This window comes from Alligator sinensis, unplaced genomic scaffold (assembly GCF_000455745.1).
Source record: "Alligator sinensis unplaced genomic scaffold, ASM45574v1 scaffold701_1, whole genome shotgun sequence".
Lineage (NCBI taxonomy): Eukaryota > Metazoa > Chordata > Crocodylia > Alligatoridae > Alligator > Alligator sinensis.
Window position 1 is genome coordinate 1406811 of NW_005841915.1, and position 20909 is coordinate 1427719.

Genomic DNA, 20909 nt, shown 5'->3' on the forward strand with positions numbered 1-20909 from the left:
TCCTGCTAATGCAGCTTACTTAGTATGCTATTAGCTTTCTTGGCAAAAAAAGAACACTGTTGGCTCATACTTTATTTATTGCCCACTGTAACCCCCAGGGCCTTTTCTGCAGCGCTGCTGCCCAGCCAGTCAGTCCCCAGCCTGTAACAATGCATGGGACTGTTCCATCCTAAGTGAAGGACTTTGCACATGTCCTTATTGAACCTTATCAGATTTATTTTGTTCCAAATCCTCTCATTTGTTGCAGTCTCTCTGAATCCTAATCAGGCCATTGGTTATTACCAGGGATCCTAGTCTTCTCTGATTTAAAAAATATCCCCAATTTTCAGGTAAAAAAAAAAAGGTAACCCCAGTTCCAAATTTTTCCATGATTAAAATGAAATATCACTATATATATATATATATATATATATATATAGTGTTTCATTTAAATCACTGAAAAATGTGGATTTGGGTGGGGGTTTTTTAACTGACTGGAAAATTGGGGATTTTTTTTTCTTTAATCAGAGAAAACCAGGATCCCAGGACCTTCGGAGCCCAGCAATCCAGCCAGTTTTCTATCCATTTTATAGTCCATTCTTTCAACCCGTACTTCCTTAGCCTGCTTGCAAGGATGTTGTGGGAGACCATATCAAAAGCCTTGCCAAAGTCAAGATGCATCATATCTACTGCTCTCTTTACATCCACAGAGCTAGTCATCTTGTCATAGAAAGCAATCAGGTTGATCATGCATGACTTTCCCATGGTCAATCCTTGCTATGTGTTCCTAATTACCTTTTCCTCCAAGTGCTTTGAAATGAATTCCTTGGGGACCTGCTTCATAATTTTTTACGGGACTAATGTGAAGCTGACAGATCGATAGTTCCCCAGATCTTCCTTCTTTTTTTTCTTAAAGATGGGTACTATATTGGCCTTTTTCCAAGTGTCTGGGATCTTACCCAGTCACCATGAGTTTTCAAAGATAATGGACAGCAGCTCTGCAATCACACTGGCCAATTCTCTCAGGTTCTTCAGGTGCATTGTGTCGAGACACATTGACTTGTACACATACAGCTTTTCTAAATAATTCCTAACCTGTTCTTTTACTACTGTTGACTACTCACCTGCTTCCTGAATTCTGGATTATTATGTCCAGTTTTGGCCCTCCCCCCCATGAAAGGATGTGGACAAATTGGAGAGAGTCCAGCAAAGTTCAACCAAAATGTTTAGAGGGCTGGGGATCATGACTTCTGTGGAGAAGCTGAGGGAACTTGGTTTACTTAGTCTGGAGTAGAGAAGACTGAGAGGGGATTTAATAGCAGCCTTCAAGTACCTGAATGGTGGTTCCAAAGAGGATGGGCCTACCCTAGACTGTTATCAGTGGTGGTGGACAGAACAAGGAGCAAGGCTCTCAAACTGCAGCAAGGGAAGTTTGGGTTAGACATCAGTAAAAACGTTCTCACGAGGAAGGTAGACAAGCACTGGAACAGGTTACCCAGAGAGGCTGTGAAATCTTCATCCTTCGAGGTTTTTAGGACCCAACTAAATAAAGCCTTGACTGGGATGAAATGGTTGGGGCTGGTCCTGCTTTGAGCAGGGGGTTGGACTAGATGACCTCTTGAGATCCCTTCCAACCCTAATTTTCTATGATTCTCTGATTCTTAAACAGGGGCACTATATTCCAAGTCCTCTGGGACTTTGCGTGACCTCCACATATTCTCAGAAATGATAGCCAATTGTTTCAAAATTACCTCAGCTAATTCCTTCAGTACCTTCAGGTTCAGCCTGTTCAGCCCTGCTGATCTGAAAGCATTTAGCTTTTCTAAGTAATACCTAACCTGTTCTGCCATTACTCTAGGCTGTTTGTCTCTTTCCATATCTCTGCTACTTACTGCTCTCCTCATCTATTAGCTGCCCCTATTTGTGAAGACCGAAGTGGAAATCGATGGTGTATGCTAGTAGATGCACTCAAATTACAGTAGAATTATTGTAGTAAATACAGGTGGAAAACAATCTTATTAAACATATTATTCCTTTTTTTTTTTTTTTTTTTGCAGCCATACCCAAATGGCCAAAACATAAGGTTAAAATGAATCTTTTTGAATGGTTTACTTGGAATACTCATACAGTAGAAGTGATATATTTTCTTTCAGATAGTTGCTCCTTGTAAAGCATAAAGGATTAGGACACTAGTCATTACTATTCACTCTTAACCAGAGTCAGGGACAGAAGACAATTCAGAATCTTAGCCATTGATTTTTTTTTTTTTTGAGCTAAGGGGGTCACATGTTAAGTACAATCAATAAAAAACATTGCTATGGTGTCCATGGAGACTAGGTTGAGGTGAAAATGAACTGCTTCCATAATGGTGACAGCTTCAGGTAAATCTGAAAGGGGAGGAATGCTTTTTCCCTAGCCATAAAGTATTTGTTAATAATATATCATACTTTCTTGCATACAATATGTACCTTTTCCCCAAAAAATTAGCCGCTGGAAATCAGTGTGCATTCTTAGTGAGGAAATATGGTAATAACACCTTATGCTTCTGCCAGGGAGCAGCACAGTGAACATGCAGGTCTACCTTGCTGCTGCTACACTATTTCTGCTACTTACCAGTGTTTTTAAGATTTTTTTTTCTTCATTCTGCTTTTCAAAAACAAGGTGAGTGTCTTATTTGGGGACATACTGAATGCAAGAAAAAATGATACCTAGAAAGTGGAGGCAAACCCATGGGAGTGGGTGATCATGGATGAATCTCCAACCACTCTTTATTTCAAATGGAGATAAGAAGGTAGAGGATCTTTCAAAAAGTGCTCAGAACTCTGCAGTTTTGGGCCCTCATTGTCTGTATGTACTAAATCTCCTTCTTTAGATTATCCAATGTAATATTAAGTAAAGTGATTTTTTTTTTTTTTTTTTTAGCAGTGAAGGTGATTAAATGGAACAACTTACTTTAGGTTGTGGTGGATTCTGCATCAATTACCTCAGCCATTTTAAAGTCAAGATCATATGCTGTAGTTCAAAGAAGTAGTAACTCAAGGGAATCCCATGTTAAGTAGTTGCTTAGATTAAATGATCAAAATGATCTCACATTATACTCTAGGCCTCTACTGCAGGAGCTCTTGCATTTGCACCAAAACCTCCAAATTGTTTCTGCTCCCTGCACCCCTACAACATGTATGCTGCCCCTCCCCTTTCTGTTGTTTCTGCCTCAAGCTCCCAGAATCAGCTGTGCTTCTTTTTCAGCTCCAGAGGTTCTTTCTAAACTCGCAGATCAAGGGGAAGATGGGCACCTTCAATGCACCTTTTCTCCACCTTCCTAGCTGGGGACTACTTCAAGCGGTTCATAGAATCATAGAGAAGTAGGGCTGGAAGGGACCTCCGGAGGTCATCTAGTCCAAACCGCTGCCTGAGGCAGGATCATCCCTATCTGAACCATCCTATACAATCCATAATCTAAACTCTACATAAGACTACCATCAACCCTGAACCAACAGAGACCTAACATGCTAACTTGATTCAGGTAAAGCAGGGGAACCACAGCAACCAATGCCCTGCTTCTTTGAAATGTTGTCAAGACATGCCTAAGAGATCCAAGGTAAAGAGCCATGCACCCTGCTAAAAAGGAAGCCCCCCCCCCCCCCCCCCCCCCTCCCTCTCTACTAATTTGACTGTGGGGTAACATTCCCTGCAAAATTGACCCCAAATATGTTGATCAGTCTGATCCTGAGTGGAGGTGGAAAGACCTTCTATCCAGGAGCCTCCAACTTTGGTCTCAGTAGGGGCAATGGAAAATCCCAGTCAATATCCCCAGCCTTGGCTGGAACCAACATCCAATGCCCCTGAAGGAGGCTTAAGAACATGTAGCAAAAAGTGCAGGTGGGGGCAAGCAGCAATGTCCAGAAACATGGAAAATACCCATAGTAGAACATAAACATATCTACATCTAGGTCACCTCTGACCAGTGGCTGTCCACTCTCTTCTTGAAGATCTCCAGTGATGGAGAGTCCAGACCTTCCACAGGCAGTTTATTCAGCTGCCTCACTATTCTAACAATGAAGATGTTTTTTTCCAGATATCCAATGTAAACTTACTTTGCTGCAACTTCAAGCCATTAGTCTGCATCCTCTCTGCAACAAGAAAGAAAAGGTGCTTTGCCTCTTCTTTATGGCATCCCTTCAAGTATTTGAAGATTACTATTATGCCCCTTTTAAGGGCCTTTCCCACAAACTAAACATGCCTAGCTCCTTCAGCCTCTTCTCGTATGACCTGCTCTCCAAGTCCTTTATCATCTTCGTCGCCCACCTCTGCACCCTCTCTAACTTCTCCACATCCCTTTTAAAATGCAGAGCCCAGAACTGCACACAGTACTCCAGATGAAGCCTAACAAGAGCCTAGTAGAGAGTTTCTCTCATCTATCATATCTTGCATCTAATGCTTCTATTGATGCATCCCAAAACCGCATTTGCATTTTATGCAGCTGCATCACACTGCAGGCTTATATGGAGTCTGTGGTCTACCAAGTCTCCTAAATCCTTTTCCATAGTGCTGCCATCTAGCCAAGTGTCACCCATTTTATATTTGTGTTTTTGATTATTCCTAGCGAGATGTAGCACCTTGCATTTGTTAGCATCAAACTTCATCCTGTTAGCTCTAGCCCAACTTTCCAAGTTGTTGAGATTCTGCTGAATTGTGGTTCCATCCTCCAATGTGGTTGCAGTCCTTCCCAGTTTTGTGTCATCTGCAGCCCTGCTCAAGAAGCTTTCTATGCCAGCCATCCAAGTAATTAATAAACATGTTGGGGTGAAGAGCACCAGGCCCAGGGCAGATGCCTGTGGGACTCCACTTGAAACCTCCTGCCATTCTGACATGGACCCATTAATAATTATCCTTTGCTTGTAGCTATTGAGCCAGTTGTTCTACCTTGTAGTAGGTTTGTCCAGCCCACATTTCACCAATTTGTTTATGAGAAGATCATGTAGGACCTTGTCAAAAGCCTTGCAGAAATCCAGATACACTATATTCAAAGTATTCCTTTTATCCACCCAAATATTTACTTTGTCAAAGAAGGAGATCAAGTTTTGTTTGACATGATTTGTTTTTCATAAATCCATGATGGCTACTTGTGATCAGCCTTTCCTCCTCCAGATGCTTGCAAACAGCTTTTCTTTGGATATGCTCCTGTAACTTCCCAGGCATTGAGGTCAGGCAAACTGGTCTCTAGTTCCCCAGCTCCTCCTTTTTTGCCTTTTTTAAAGAGAGGCACTATGATGGCTCTTTTCCAGTCCTCTGGAACCTAGCCTGTTTCCCACATCTTCATGAAGATCATTGTCAAGGGCTCAGATCTTCTCTGCCAGTTCCTTCAGTACCATGGGATGAAGTTTATTCAGCCCTGCTAACTGGAATTCATTTAGACCTGATAAAAGTTCTTGGACTGTTCCTTTTGCTACCTCATCCCTCAACTTTCCTGCTTTCTTATCCAGATAATCCTTATTAGATGCTTGACTGCAGCTTATTTTTTTGGTGAAGACTGAGGCAAAGTAGCTGTTGAGTACCTCTGCCTTCTTTGCATCTTCTGTTAGGAGTTCCCCCTGGCCTATTAACAGAGGACCCACAGCTTCCTTGGTCCTACTTTTCTTGCCAACATATTTATAGAACCAGTTATTGTTGTCATTAGACTCCTTTGCCAGGTGCAGCTCATTCTTTATCTTTGCCTTCCTGATTTTGTCCCTGCAGGTTTGTGCTGTTTCCTAGTACGCTTGCTTGGTGATCTGTCCATTCTTCCATTGCCTGTGAGCTTTTCTTTTGCATTTGAGGCATTTCAGTTCCTTATGCAGCCACATTTCGTCTCATGCCATTCTTCTTCTAGTTTCACTGTGTAGGCACAGTTTCTTGTTGGGCTTCCTATACTGTGCCCTTTAGAAGCTCCCAGCCATTCTGGCACCTTTTTCTATCTTCCTTTTCAATCTATCTTCCCATGACACCACGCCTAACTCCTTGAGTCAGATGAAATCCAGATTTTTTTTAAATCTGGCATCCTAATTTTGCTGACTTTCTGCTTTCCCTGTCTCAGGATCTGGAATTCTATCATATTGTGTTTGTTTCTTCCCAAGTTACAGTATCACCCTTACATCCTCAGCCAGTTCTTCCTTTTGGTCAAGATTCAAGATAGATGGCCCCCTAATTGTATCCTCCACACAAGTTAGGAACTGGGTTAACATTTTATTTTTGGCTGCATTGTTCTTCCAGCAAGTGTCTGGAAAATTAAAATCTCCCATCAGTAACATCCCATAGGGTTTGGATAGTTATGTCACCTGCTTGAAGACTGCCTCATCCACCTCCTTTTCCTGATTTGCTGGCCTATAATAAATCCTCACCAATGTATCAGTGCTGTATCTTTCACCTTTGTCTTCACCCAAATGCTTTCTGCTTTGCTGTCTTCCTTCTCCTGAACCAGGGAACAAGTGTATGTGTTTTTGACACACAAGGCAACACCACCACCTTTTCTCCAAACCCTGCCCCTCCAAAACACATTGTAACCCTCAATATTGTTGTTCCAGTTAGAAAAGCTGTCCCACCAAGTCTGTGATACCAGCCAGATCATAGTTCTTTTCACAGGCCACAGCTTCCTGCTCATCTTGTTTATTCCCCATGCTTTTTGCATTTGTATGCATGCAGCAGACATGCTTTGCATATTGACCTACTTGCTTCCCTTTTACTCTACTTGCTAGAGATGTCCTCTTCTCTACCTTTTTCTCAGCAGTTCCATCACAGTGCTTGAAAGTGATACTGCCTTCAATCCACTCTTCTTCAATTCTGGGGCCTTTCCTTCTTTGAGTTGTCACATGCTGCCACTTCTCATTGCCCTTTGGCCTCTCATACCTCTTGTCCAAGTAATCTTCCTGTTCCCTGATTCAGTGTCACATGAATACCTGTGGTTCCAGCCTTTGAATCTTCTCCTCCAGGGCAGACACCAGCTTACACTTGGTATAGAAGTGTTTCTGACCCTCTGGGAGGAACATGAACATGGCACATCCCATGCAGGTCACATCAGCTGACCCAGGCTCCATTTCTGCCTCCTCTGCTCCTTAGAGATCACCTATTCTGTAAGGAGGAAAAAAAAGATGGGAGTGGGGGGACATACCACAAACATCCACACCTGAGCCCTTGGACACGTGGGTGTGTACACACACACACACACACACACACACACACACACACACAGAGTCTCCTGCTTCCTGTTTCCCGCCTTGGGTGAACCCTAGGCAAAACCCCTCTCTGTTTGATGCCGTCTGTTCACTGCTCTCGTGGATCATGTGGCTGCCTTTTTATAAGGCTGTCTATCCTAGCTCCACCCCTCAGTTAGCTCAACCAGCCCTACCCAGAGCAAGCCCTAGCTGTAGAGAAGGTGTGAGAGTTGACAACACTGTACTATCCATTAGAGTTCCTACATTGTATACAGAGAGGTTCTCCAGTCTAGCACACCATGTTTATAGTGTTTGCGTTAAAACACTTCGTAAGCAACTGCATCATTCTAGAAAATTTTACATATCTTCATTTTTTACAACCATGGATAATAAATCAGTGTTAAAAACCCCCCATTATTTGAATTGAAAATTGAAGTTTGTTTTACCACAATACTACATTATATCCTTCAGCACTGAAAAAGTAAAATACTGATTTTGAGGTATATTTGACTGTGACAAGGAATCAGCATACAATGGATGTGCATAAAATAAGCAATATATAAGCATGTTCCTTTAATTAATTTGATATATGCTATAATTTGTATTTATGTATGGACTAAGCAACTGAATCATGATAATACATTGAGCGTGGTCACAGTACATCCATTACGATATGGTTGACTTTACCCTGTGTTCAAAAGCTTTAAGTGTAGGTGTATGAAAGATGGTAGAGCACAGAGCTGTCCAGGTGGTGGCTCCTGGGCTGCTGCTCAGCTGCTGGACTCTCCAGGCTCCCCCTCCCTACTCCAGCTTCCACTTTTTGTAGCCACCGATGTGGCATGGTGTGTGGAGCTGAAGGTGAGGCCAGCCACGTGAAGTGTGGCAGAGCATCCACGTGGTGTGCAGCTCAGAGGCCTCTGGTCCCCAATGCATGGTGTGTGGCCTTCACCGGTGCATGGCCTGTGAGGCATGCAACCTTCAGCTGCTTAGAAGTTGGATAGCCTTGGTATATAATAAAGGTTTAGGGCTCTGTACCATAAGGGCTTGACTGTCTTCATGTTCCCCTTATATCAAAGAGATTTGAAGGATTAGAGTTTACAAATGCAGTTAATGCTCAAGTTGCAATCCTAGGGAAGAGATGTTAATGAACACCATCAGCTCACTTATAAGTGGTATCTCAGATTTTACCTGTTACTAAGATTGAGCCCTCTTGGTTTTTTCAGTGTATCAGTTTATAACACTATGGGCAAAGTGTTTTCTCATAACATTTGCAAAAGTGACTAATGCTTTTGAGGTTTCCAATCTGACACACCTAAAAGGGAATCTATTTTTTAAGACAATGAGATAGATAGATAGATAGATAGATAGATAGATAGATAGATAGATAGAACCTTTGAAAATGGGCTGCCTTTAAATGTCTCAAGCAAGACACAGAACAATTGAGAGGAACAAAGCCAATACTCACTTCCCTGAAAAAATAAGAATGATGAAAAAAGTAAAATAATAACAAATAACTTTTGAATTAAATATGAATATTAAATTGAATGAAATATTTTTTAATTAAAGAATAATTTTTGCAAAAATCTTCTTGGTCCAATAAAAGATATCACCTCTGTCCATGAGCCCTGATTGCTTTTGAAAAGATGTGCATGCATATCTTGATTAATCTTCTTGCTATTGATTTTACTAAACAATTCGGCTAAAGCACTATGTCAGAATCATCAATAAGCTTATTGCCAAAGGGACTGATTTTGGAGTTCATAGTGGTATAAATTAGGAATGACTCTGCTAAAGTCTGGGGAACTGATGGAAAACTGTACTGAGAATGAGAAAAGAATCTGTCAAATATTTAGACAGCTAATACGGGTGGCTTAGTAACTGAACTTCACCACAAAGTGAAGATGAGCCACAACACATTGTAAGTCCAAAGATGAGAACTGTGATAATAACACACAGAGCTAAGATACCCTCGTGGAAACGACACACCCCTGACACAGAGACAGCATTACAAGCAAGGGAAACACTGTTTATTTAGAAATCCTTCAACCATCTATGTACTTAAGTTTACCAGTCAGTAGCTAGGTTTATTTATATTACTGTTTGAACCTTTCCCAGACTGGCTTGGTGCCAGTTTTAAATTAGGCTTGTGTGTTCTAAAAATAATAGTTAATTAAAATTAATCATTGTAATTATAAAACAAGTTTTACGCTTCTCCCCAAATCCCTTCCTTCCACCAAAAATAACTTTCTTTCTTGTGCTTCAATTTGTTGTTGCTCTATTTCTGTCATTGCTTTGCAAACATTTCAGCATTAACATCTCCTGTTTTACAGAGCATCAAAGTTAGTTGGCTACCTCCACCATCAGGTACTCAAAATGGATTTATTACTGCCTATAAAATCCGACACAGAAAGACTAACCGCAGGGGTGAGATTGAAACGCTGGAGCCAAACAACCTCTGGTATTTGTTCACAGGTCAGTGTTCACATGGTATAGCCTTGCAAGGTTTTGATGACTTAAATGCTTTGGGAATAAAATATACTTTGAGTTCAAGAGAACATTGATTTCTTTTCTGGCAGGTGACATTTATTGGGCTGTACGAACTGTACGAATATTATTATTATTATTATTATTATTATACCTTATCCCCTTAATACCTTTATCATATGTTTGTCACCTGTATTTCATCATTTTAAAGAATTTGAAACCAAACTCCTTTTGTTCAGTAGCTTTTGCCCAGTTGCCTTTTTCTGAACGCTGAGTCAATAACACATCTTTCCTCTTGCTACAGAGGCATCTGTCAAACATCTATTTTCCAAACTTTTCTTCCAGTATATTAGAGGGAAATATTTTGCTTCCTCCCATAGAAACTCCAATAGGAAATTAATTCAATTAAATTGCCACATTAATTGTAAGCACCAAGGTCAGCACCGCAGAAAAGTACAAAACAATCATTTCAACTAGATTACTGTAGAGGACATTGTATTTTCTCCTTGTACAAGATTTATTCATAAGACAATTAAGTGCTGTATTCTCTCACATACCACATGCCCCCTAATAAGGCTGTTGTCATTTTGAGAAGGCAGAATGAAAAAAAAAAAATAGTCGTGGCTGAAACCTGGCAGCATGGAGTAGGAGCAGAGCCTTCTCTACAATACACTTGTCCTCCCCTGAGTGCTCAGGCAGCAGCTAATGTTTTAACGCTCTCCAGCTGATGCTAAATTAGCAGCAGCTTTTGGGTGTTCTGCCAATTAGCAGCATCCCTTAGAGGGTTAGAGCTTTAGCTCTGACTCTGAAGGGTGGGCTCTGCCCCTGTTGTTTGCTGGCCAGGAGAGACAGGAAAGAAACACAGCCCCTGGCAGCCATTGCATCATTCCCATGCTTTCATGTCAGAGCAGAAATAAGCTTCCCTGCTTAAGACAAGCACCCCATTTTTAGAGAGCTATGAGGAAAAAAGCACATGTGGCTTACATGTAAATATGGTAATAATGGTGACGCCAGGCTTCATTAAAGTCATAGTTTCATAGTTGTTAAGGGCTGGAAGGGACCTTAAAGGTCATCGGGTCCAGCACCCCTGCACGTGGGCAGGAAAGACTGCTGGGATCAGATGATCCAAGCAAGATGGGCATCAAGACGCTTTTTGAAGATCACCAAGGTGGGTGACTGTGCCACTTCTGGGGGGAGCCTGTTCCAAACCCTTGGCACTTGAATTGTAAAGAAGTTTTTCCTTATGTCTAGCCTGAAGTGATCCTCAATCAGCTTGAGCCCATTATTTCTTGTCCTCCTGTGGGGGGCCTTGGTGAACAGATCCTCCCCCAGGCCCTGATGTATGCCCTTGATATACTTATAGGTTGCCACCAAGTCCCCTCTGAGTCAATGGTACTTTTGTCTCAAGTGCAATAGGGCTAGGATTTCTCCTCATGTCCCCTAAAATGGCTTTTCCAATATTTACTTTGAAATAAAATAGTATTATTTGTGAAATCTGAAAGTAACTCTCTTTCATGAAAGGATGCCTCCAAGGGACAAATAATTCAATGTATTGTTTTGGTGGGAACTAGGTCCCAGAAAAATGTTTGAGTGAGAGAAAAGACAAAAAGGAACAAGTGGTATTTTACATTATTAAAATATAATCATGCAACCCTGACTAATGTGAGAGGTTCTTCCTCATGTTTTTAGTCCCATAATCCACATAAACAGCTTGTTTTTCTTAGAGCTGCAGAACTAATAAGGCTTTTTGGGGCAATGGTAAAATGTGCAGTTTTGCACCATTTTTGTTAAGGCAGCTTAAAAAAACAGTCTTGGTGGCCATGAAAAAGAGATCAGAAATGTTAGAAGTAGTCCTGGTGGTGGTAGATTAGTGGGCATAATGTGGGTAATATAGTCAAAGCTACATTACAAAAGCAGTTTATCACCTGGTTCCACCATCGAGCCCATTGATACCATCACCATGACTGATAGAGATCCCTATGTAAATTTGCACATCATTGGGTATACTAATATAAATATATTAGAGCTACCTTAACCTCAGAAAATTCACGGCAGTTCAGAGAAAAAAAGACTATTTTTGAAGTCTTGACTGTACTGACGAACTGCCAGTCAAATATGGGCATCCAGCCAGGATTTAGAAGGCTAGGTGCTGGGTATCTTCCTAAGGAGCAAATGTAGAGAAGAAATTCTCCCCTACAACCTTCACACTAAAGTGCCAGCATGGCCATTTGGTTGAGGTCCTTTCAGACTAGTGGTTCAGGTATCCACTTGCCCCTGCTAGGCAGAGGTATAATAAATAGATCTTCAGAGGTCAATTCTTAAGACCTGACCTCATGTTTTCCTCCAAGTACATTGACGTGGACTCCCGGCAGAGTTGTGATTAGTGTTGGGCAAGGAATTCCCAGTCTCTGAACTCCCCTTCCCCATCACGTCCACCTGCCTCCTATGCAGTAGGCTTGTGGGGGTGGAAGCCAGGTTTGCTAATTACTAAACACATTCTCCATGTCAAAATACAATAAAAAGTTACATACTTTGTCTCAGGAAGTTGGTAGAAATACATATTTAAATATGCATTTTAAAAGGATCCAGAACTTATTATTAGTGCATACTTGCATATAGTATGAGTTCCAAGGAAGCCGGTTATTTTAAATGGATGATGTAAATATTCACATATAGATACTTTGTATCTCGCCATAATCCTCTGTTTAATAGGCAGGTGTTTTGCAGGATAATGAGGACATCTGCAGCGGCAAAGTAATTCAGAGCTACAACAAGGATTTTAAATGGCTGCTATCAGTGTTATTGTAGGTTCCAATGTCAGCTAAATTTTAAACTGCTGTTTTTAATTTTGGGCATTTTTCCCTGGAGAATGTTTGCAATTAAATGCAACAGTTTTATTTTTTTCTTGTAGCTCCTGGTCAGTATAGACTAAACACAACGATCAACATATATTGCTGTTATGGGGGCTAAAAAAGAGTTGCAACACACTTCAAAGCAACGCTATAATAGTTGTCTAACTGCTTTAGCCAGAGAAAAGCAAAAAATGAGAAACAAACAAAGAAAACCAACCCCCGCATTGGCTCCAAAATGTACACTTGACAAAGGTTCTGTTTTATTTGAAGAGTGAACTCTGAAGCCAAAAGGCTTATTGAAAAGCAGAATATACATTGGTTGCTAACCCAGGCCTTAGCTCGACAAATTATTCACTCCTGTGCTTAACACTTAACATGGCAGTGAGTATTTCCAGGGCCCTGGTTTTTCATACTTTAGCAGCAGCAGGCTGTCTCTGTAAAGCATACAATCAGCAACTTAGTTGTATCGCTAATTATCAATGAATTAACTAATTTGTTATTAAATTAGCTCCTAATTGTCTCACATTTGGGTGTGAGGTAGTCCTTACATGCATAAGTACATCCAGTGGGAATGATGAGACTAAAAAAAAAAAATCACATTTTGAAGTATTAAGCTTTTTTTAAGAGGTATGTCTGTCACTATTGACTAATTAACTGCCTTTTGGCATCAGACCCAAGTTTCCTCCCCTGCCCAAGACCTTATGGGAAGTTTGGTGGTCAGAATCCTTTACAATATGCACACATGGTCTGGAATTTAATTTATGAGATAAAGATGGGTACTAACAAGCAACAGTAACAGAAAGTTAGGGTGACTGCAGGACCACTTGTAAATGGAATATCTGTGTAGGAACCTACCCATAGTAGGAATATGTTATTATGCTGCTCTTCATTTACGCTGCCACACATAGCAAAGAGACTGCAACTGCTAATTTTGTTCTAATTCTGTTGAAAACATTGGAATTGTGATCATACTAATTTTTTTTTTTTTTTTCTTTTCTGGTTTGGTTGATCTTCTGTTTTTAACAGGACTTGAGAAAGGAAGCCAGTACAGCTTCCAGGTAGCTGCCATGACTGTCAATGGAACAGGCCCCCCTTCTGAATGGTATACAGCGGAGACTCCAGAGAATGATCTTGATGGTAAATAGATCTCTTTTCACAGTCATTATCACCACTTCATTCTCGTTTTTATCTGACAGATGTCATTCTAATTGTCATCCAAAGCTTTAGCTGAGGATGCTGTGGAGGTCAGGGGTTAGATCCCAATGATGAATGTAACAGGAGCTGTTGTCTGGGTGTTTTTGAACAGAAGAGCTCAGTGCTCCATGTCATTAAGATTGCATGCTTTTCTGAGCAAGTGAAGAAGAGAGAAGACAAGACAGCTTCATTTCTTTCCCCTTGTTTATGCTGGAGCTCTCATAACTCTCTGTTAGTCTCTCTCTTCCTTGTAGTTCTTGCTGTAGCTTGTAGCTTGCTGTAGCTGCCATTGTTGTAGCATTGTTGTAGCAAGCAACGACAATGAAATCTTAGATAATAATCCACAAACAATTGACATCTTTCACTTAGTGGAGTTTCATATAACCCTTTGCCTCTAATATCACCACCAATAAAAAGTCAAAAGTCTTTGTTATAATGACTATCTAATAAAATGTGATTCGTTCATGTCATGGCTATTTTTAAAAATAATATTATGATATACATCAATAGCATCATGAACAATAAACGTAATCAGTCAAAGAAACACTCAGAATACAACTGACAAATTTAACTATCCACAAGTGAGTCTTCAAGTGTCTAGAAGGTTATTGCCCGTGGAGCATATAACTGCAAGTGTCAGTATTTCAGTGTGGCAGTGAAAACAAAGAATTAAAGATAATAGCATCCAAGCATATGAAATATGTGAAATTTGATGCAGATGTTGTTATCACAGAAAAGAGGAACTGAATGCAAAAAGATATACAATTGCTGAGACATTAGAAGAATTAAAAGAAAAAAAGGGAAAGTAATGAAAGATCAGCCCACACTTTAAAGTAAAGTACAAAGAAAATGGCAGATGGAAATCAGGAGAAAGCTATAGAGAATTGTTAAGAAGAAAATATATATGAGATCCATATGGGGAAACTGAAACTCAGGGGAAAAAATGAACTATCGCACTTAAAAGGAAACAAAGAAAAATGGACAACAGCGAACATAGGCTTCTTGTTAAAATGCAACAAGGGATGTCATGTTGGCTTGGTTTTGTTTTTCTGTTTGCTTGTTTCTGAATGAATGTTTTTTAGGGGTTTTTTTTTTTTTTTGGAATCGCACAATCAACCCTCACTTTGAGCATTCCTTTCTGCCTAAGGGTCTCTCTAGCATGAAGCGGTCCTTTTTATGAAGGGCAGGAATCACATTACTTGGTTTTCTTGGCACTTAAAACATTGTACATGATATAGGTGCAACTGAACACTTGGCAAGAAATAATGATGATTTTGAAAGCAATATGACTATATTGGCTGATTGCAATATGCTATGGTGCATGATGTCATTCTACTAACGACTATTTTGGGTGGACAGTAATTTCAGAAATGGTATTACCCAAGATGAGAGCACCTGGTCATTCACTTGGAAATAGATGTTAGTAAGTAAGGAAAAAAAAAAGATAATGACAAAATCTGAACACCTCAACATGTCATGTGCACATGAAAACGAGGCAAGTACATTCCTTGTCTTCATTCTTTTATACTGCAAAATGAAAGACAATGCATTTGTTTAAATATATTTGTTTTTAACTGTATTTAATCCACACTAACTTTTAAGTATGTTTTTTTTCCTCCGAATATATTTTTGCATGCAAACATGTTCTCAGCATAATCGCAAGAGACATGCAATGCAACTAAAAGCTCGTTGATAAATTATACCAAAGCCTTTTTTTTTTAACATCTATTGTATTTGCATGTATTTGCATTTTGAGTAACAAGGAAAACTTATAGTGAAACCGATACAATATAACACTTTGAATGCACTGTGTGTTTTATACATGCACGCACGCACACACACACACACACACACACACACACACACACACACATTATATTTATATGAGATACCTTCATAAACCCTGGGGAGAAATCTATGTATTACTGTGGATATGTGGAGTCCTGCAAGTGTCAGCTAAATAGGAGAAGTGCTTTTGCACAGATTGTTAACTGTAATTCCCTTTCTACTCTTATGGCTAATGCAGTTTCTCTTCCTTCCACTGTATGTCTGTTTGGCATAAGCAACATGAAGACAAACAGTATCTTAGAGAACTACACTAACTCCCTATGGATGTTCCTTTTAATTAGTGTGTTTTGTTAAAGTGATTAGAAATCCAAACATCACTGCTTCTTCAAGGTTCCCTAGAAAGCTTGTATGTCTTTACTGACAGCTGGGAAGTTTTTAAATATTTATTTTGAGCCTCAAATTTTGTTCTTAAAAAAAAAAAATTGGAAACATGGTTTCCCCAAAGGGTCTGATTTAAATAACAAGGATGCAAGAGAATCTCTGATCAAGTTTGCAAAGGTATCCTCCAGGAAAATGGGTTTAGGATGCTTGGTTTCTGCTTACTGCCTTGAACAGATGGGAACTGTTTTACATATTAGATAGTGGTGTAGTTTAACTTCAGCTCTAAATTAGTGTTTTAAGAGCATGACAAGCTAAGCTTGTATTGCATTGTAGTTTTTGCTGAAAATTGATTAAGGAACCACATGAAGAAAAAGATAGTACAAAAAAAAATCTTTACTTTAATCTGTAAAGTATACAAATGTGAGCCTCAAAGAAACCTCTAAGAAAATGGCTTAGGTGACCCAAATATAAACACTTTCTCAGTGTTTTCAGATAACACTGGCAAATTAACAGCTTTTAAACTTTAATGAAAGATGTGGTTGTTCAGTCTATTGCATACAATCAGAGTTATGGATTAAGGATGAAATACAAAAAATCAGGTTTCTAAAAGAAGACAGCACATCAGATAATGAGACTAAACTATGTGTTTCCATTTCATGGGAAATCCAGATCTCACTAAATGTGTGTAGTGGGGTAGAGTCAATGGACTGTGTCAAGGCAACATGGAGTGTTAAAAGACAGGCAAAAAACCTGTAAAAACACTTATGAAACAGATTTTCATTTGGATACTTGTATGAGATTTTGATTGACTTCAATATCTGTTGTCCTTTTTTGGGAAAAAATTGCCCTTGACTAGCAGGAAAAGAGATGTCATATTTACTATGGGATCAAACCTGGCATAAGCGGGAAGGAGACTGCAGTCTTGGTTGTGACAGTGTCACCAACAAACTAGAAGTAGAATGGAGGTGTTTTACGAACAGATTTGAAAACCTATACATAGGACAGGATTTAAAAATTCTTTCAACATCTTGTTCAAAGCCAGACAGATGGTAGGAGAGCTGGGCATAAAGTGTATGTACAGGAGAAATCTCAGAAAAAGTTAATTTTTTGGAGCAAAATATTTAATATTGATATGATTAAAAATGACCAGTTTTATTTTCTGTAAAAATGTTATAATGTATACTAGAATGCAAAATACACAAAGGAAAGCTAAGTGTATTTAGTAAAAAAAAGTCAAAAAACGTACTCCGAAAACAGGAAGAAGACAAGATTTTCAGTGTTATCAGTTTCTGGTCTTTTCTCTAAGATGCATTTTGCTCCTGTAATTCTCTGTGTTTGCCTGTTTAGTTCACTTATCTTCATTTCAGCTGTGTATTTTGCAAGAAGGATAAATTCCTTGTATTCTGGGTTTTTTTGTTTGTGTTTTTTTTGTACCAGGAGATGAATGACAGCCTTGTACAAATTGTATGAATCACATCTTGTCATTTCTCTATGTGAACAGTTTGGAATATCAGAATAAAATAGTTTGAAACCAAGAGCTACCTAAAGGTGTCCACTATGGCATTGAAATGGCCATGTATTTTGAAAATGAAGTGTAAAAATTATCACTTGAAATCAATTTCTGAATGCTTTAATTTTACTGGCTCCCTAGAGTATTACCACTTCTAGCATATGCAAGGAATTCTACTATCGCCTCATTCTGTAATGTCCTATATCAAGGCACTAATATCTTTAATTCGTGTAAGAAATAGGGTTTTTTTAAATTTTTCTTTAAAACTCACTCTTCAAAGACAGTCATGCAAGTAACTATGTTCCACCTTGAAACAAATTATGGAAGTGGGAGGGAGATGAAAGGCAATTGTATTTACTGGTATAACCTGAGTTATCTTTTATAAGTAGCTACTCTTCAATGCATTTCCTTCATTATTTAAGTATAGATGTGTAGCAACTCTAAAAGTATTAAATTCAAAGGAGTTTCAAAAGTGGCTAAGTATAACGGCAGGTAATATACTAATCAGACCTTCCTGTAGATTCAACAGATCTCCAGAATTCTTTAAATGTGTTCAACAGAGTAATTTCAAAGCACATAAAATATGAAGGACACCATTGTACCATATATAACAGTCAAACTGAAAAGTATTAATTTTTTTATCGCCTTTTCCAAGGTTTATAGTGGGAATGCTTCACAATCTCAAAATGTCTTTTGTTGGCGTTTACATCAGCATTTTGTGTTACTTCCACTTTCCACCCACCAGTGACTACCTATTATATTACAAGCCTCTTTATTGGGGGAAAATAGTAGCTTGTCTCTTTCTGCTCTCAAAAAGACAAGATGCTGTGCTGCTCTTCTAAAGTGACTTGTGATATGGTAGCTAACAGGCAAACTCCAACCAAAGACATTTTATTCATCTATTCTTTTAAATTAAAGTGGATTGACAGGAGACAATGTCGGTTGATTAGGCATCAAGTCATTAAGTCTTACATAAAAAAATGAATATGCCTTGAGAGAACCTGTAAATAAAAGATGTCATTCTGTTATTTTATTTTAATTTCTTGTATTATTCAAAGCAGCCTCCAAGCCAAGACTAACAGGTCCAAGATAACTAAAGCTTGCTTGTTCATAATTACCGTTACATTTTTCATGGGCAAGAGAGAGGTCATTGCTAGGAAATGCTATTATACCATTAACAAAGTTGACCAGTTTGTTAAATGCTGTAGTTAATCCACAGACCCACAATCAATCATCCAGTCAATTGCCATTGCATTATTCAACTTGCAAATAAACCAAAGAAGCCAAAAGCTTTCCTGTGGGAAACGTTTTATGAGTTGTAAATAATTTCATTTCCCACTTTCCTGTCTAATTCCAAACTTTTTGAACTCAGATGCTCAAGTTGAAAGAATGTGGGGATTTTCCTTTTTTTTTAAGATGCTTCAAAACATTCTTGTTGATAAAGAGTACAGTTAAAAAAAGCAATGTTTAAAAGTGAAATTGTGTGTAGACTATGCATGTAACAGCAGGGTGTCTGGTTATTTTCGTATGATGAAGGACTTAATGGAACCTCTGCCTTTGTGAATGGTAAAATTCAGTGAGCAAATTATTAACCCATCTTTTCTTTGAATCCTAGAATCTCAGGTTCCTGATCAGCCAAGCTCTCTTCATGTCAGGCCATTGATAAACAGTATCGTCATGAGTTGGACTCCGCCACTGAACCCAAACATTGTTGTACGTGGATACATCATTGGCTATGGAGTGGGCAGCCCGTATGCTGAGACAGTGCGAGTGGACAGCAAACAGCGTTATTATTCCATTGAAAATTTGGGTAGGTATTTTGGGTTTGTTGTTGTGGTTCCTTAGGGATTTTTAAGGACACAAGTCCTTTTTGGATTGTTATAGTTTCGGGGCATTTTTGAAGTCTATCATAGAATCACTAATATTCTGTCTACATATGAAACATGAAACCACTAAAAGTGCATTTAACGGCCAGCCAGAGGTGCGACTGCAGCTCATCTAAACTTACCCAGGATAGCTTTAAACTAGCTGGCTCCAGTTCTGACAAACATGGCTGTAGCATCGTGGGACTCAGCCCAGAATAGCTGCCTGATTATTTATTCAGAAGCCTTGGCAGGTTTTACAGCCAATGTTGAGCCTAAATCTATCTCAGGCATGTCTACACAAGATGCAAATGGAATAAAGACACACTTTTTGCCATAACATGGCTTGTGCCAATTCACACAACGTTTAATATTCAGGTTGCCTCACTGGAAGCTACCCAAGTCTCAGTCTTGGCTTGGCCTCAGTTATGTTTCTGTGAGCAGATTGTAAAGGTGTTGTTTTGAAGCATGGATGTCAAAGGAAGCTTTATAAACCTGATACCAGAGTATGGTTGCACTTATAATACAGGTGGAATTTCATTTTAATAACTTTGAAAATGATAGTCTGTGAATGTAGTTCTTACTTCATCTCAAGCCAGCTTTAATGAGCACATACACTCACTCTTACTGTGCACAAAGTTATTGCTAATTCATGCGGTTCCTGGCCTTTATAAAACAATGAGAGAAAATGATAACAGCATTGGGCAAAAGAGGATATAAAAGCGTTTTTACTGCAGAGTTTAGAACATCTAATTTACCCATTAAACTGCAGATCATGCATTTATTTATTTGAGTCACTGATTGGTTTACATTTTTTTTCTACACTGATCATATCCAGAAAATGATATCTTCATTAGGCAGGGCCAGGTTTTCTTAATTAAGTGGCTATGTCAAGCAGCAGACGTTATTAAACCTCCACCTCTAAGTACTAATCAGTACTTTGCTCACTGGATATAGCTCCCCACTTTACAGAGAACTTAGTAATTTTATTCCCTGAGGTGACCCCAGGGAATAACCGGTGGCCCCAGTGTTTAAATGTAATGGCAATCACAAAACTCATATTTTGTGTCTGTCAAAATGGTGTCTGGGGATATCCATTATTCATTGCACATTGTCTATGGCAATTCATCTAGATGCCTTGCACAGCGCACACGGAACTGAATATTTTGGGGATGAAGGATTGGTGCCTTACACTAGGAGAGTGGTTCAGAGTTTGAAAAAGTTAAGAAGTGCAATTAGTCACATTGAGGTTTTTTTCCTATAGCGCTTTCTTTCAAGGATATTGTCGTATTGAACATTTGTCCATCATGTTCTAAATGTGTCCAAATATTATACAAGCATTAATGAAGCCTCTGTTTGGTCTAGATATTCATAATTGCTATCCCAATTCCACTGTGTAGATGTTAAACAGGGAATCCCGGAGTGTGAAGCATACAACTTGCTGCTTTCTAGACCCCTTCTCAAATTACTAAATTTACTTGTTTGCTGTTAGCATTCACCAACACTGCACATCATCCAACACTTGACTTTTCTTAGGGGAAACTTTAGAGTAGATAGAAATAAGGACTCTGAAGAAGGTAGTTACTGTTGTTTTACCACACATTTTACCATGCTAGATAAACATTTTGTTTTTAATTAATTGGCCTGGTTAATTTGCAAATGCATGCACACA

General features: G+C 39.1%; 1 protein-coding gene across 1 annotated transcript in view; it reads left to right on the plus strand.

Moving 5' to 3' along the window:
* DCC (DCC netrin 1 receptor) overlaps positions 1 to 20909 on the plus strand; it is a 1018850-nt gene that overhangs the window by 831093 nt on the left and 166848 nt on the right. Inside the window, exons 13-15 of the mRNA XM_025198166.1 lie at positions 9497 to 9638; positions 13529 to 13639; positions 18991 to 19185. Coding sequence (XP_025053951.1) covers positions 9497 to 9638; positions 13529 to 13639; positions 18991 to 19185 — 448 coding nt within the window. The remainder of the gene's footprint in view (positions 1 to 9496; positions 9639 to 13528; positions 13640 to 18990; positions 19186 to 20909) is intronic.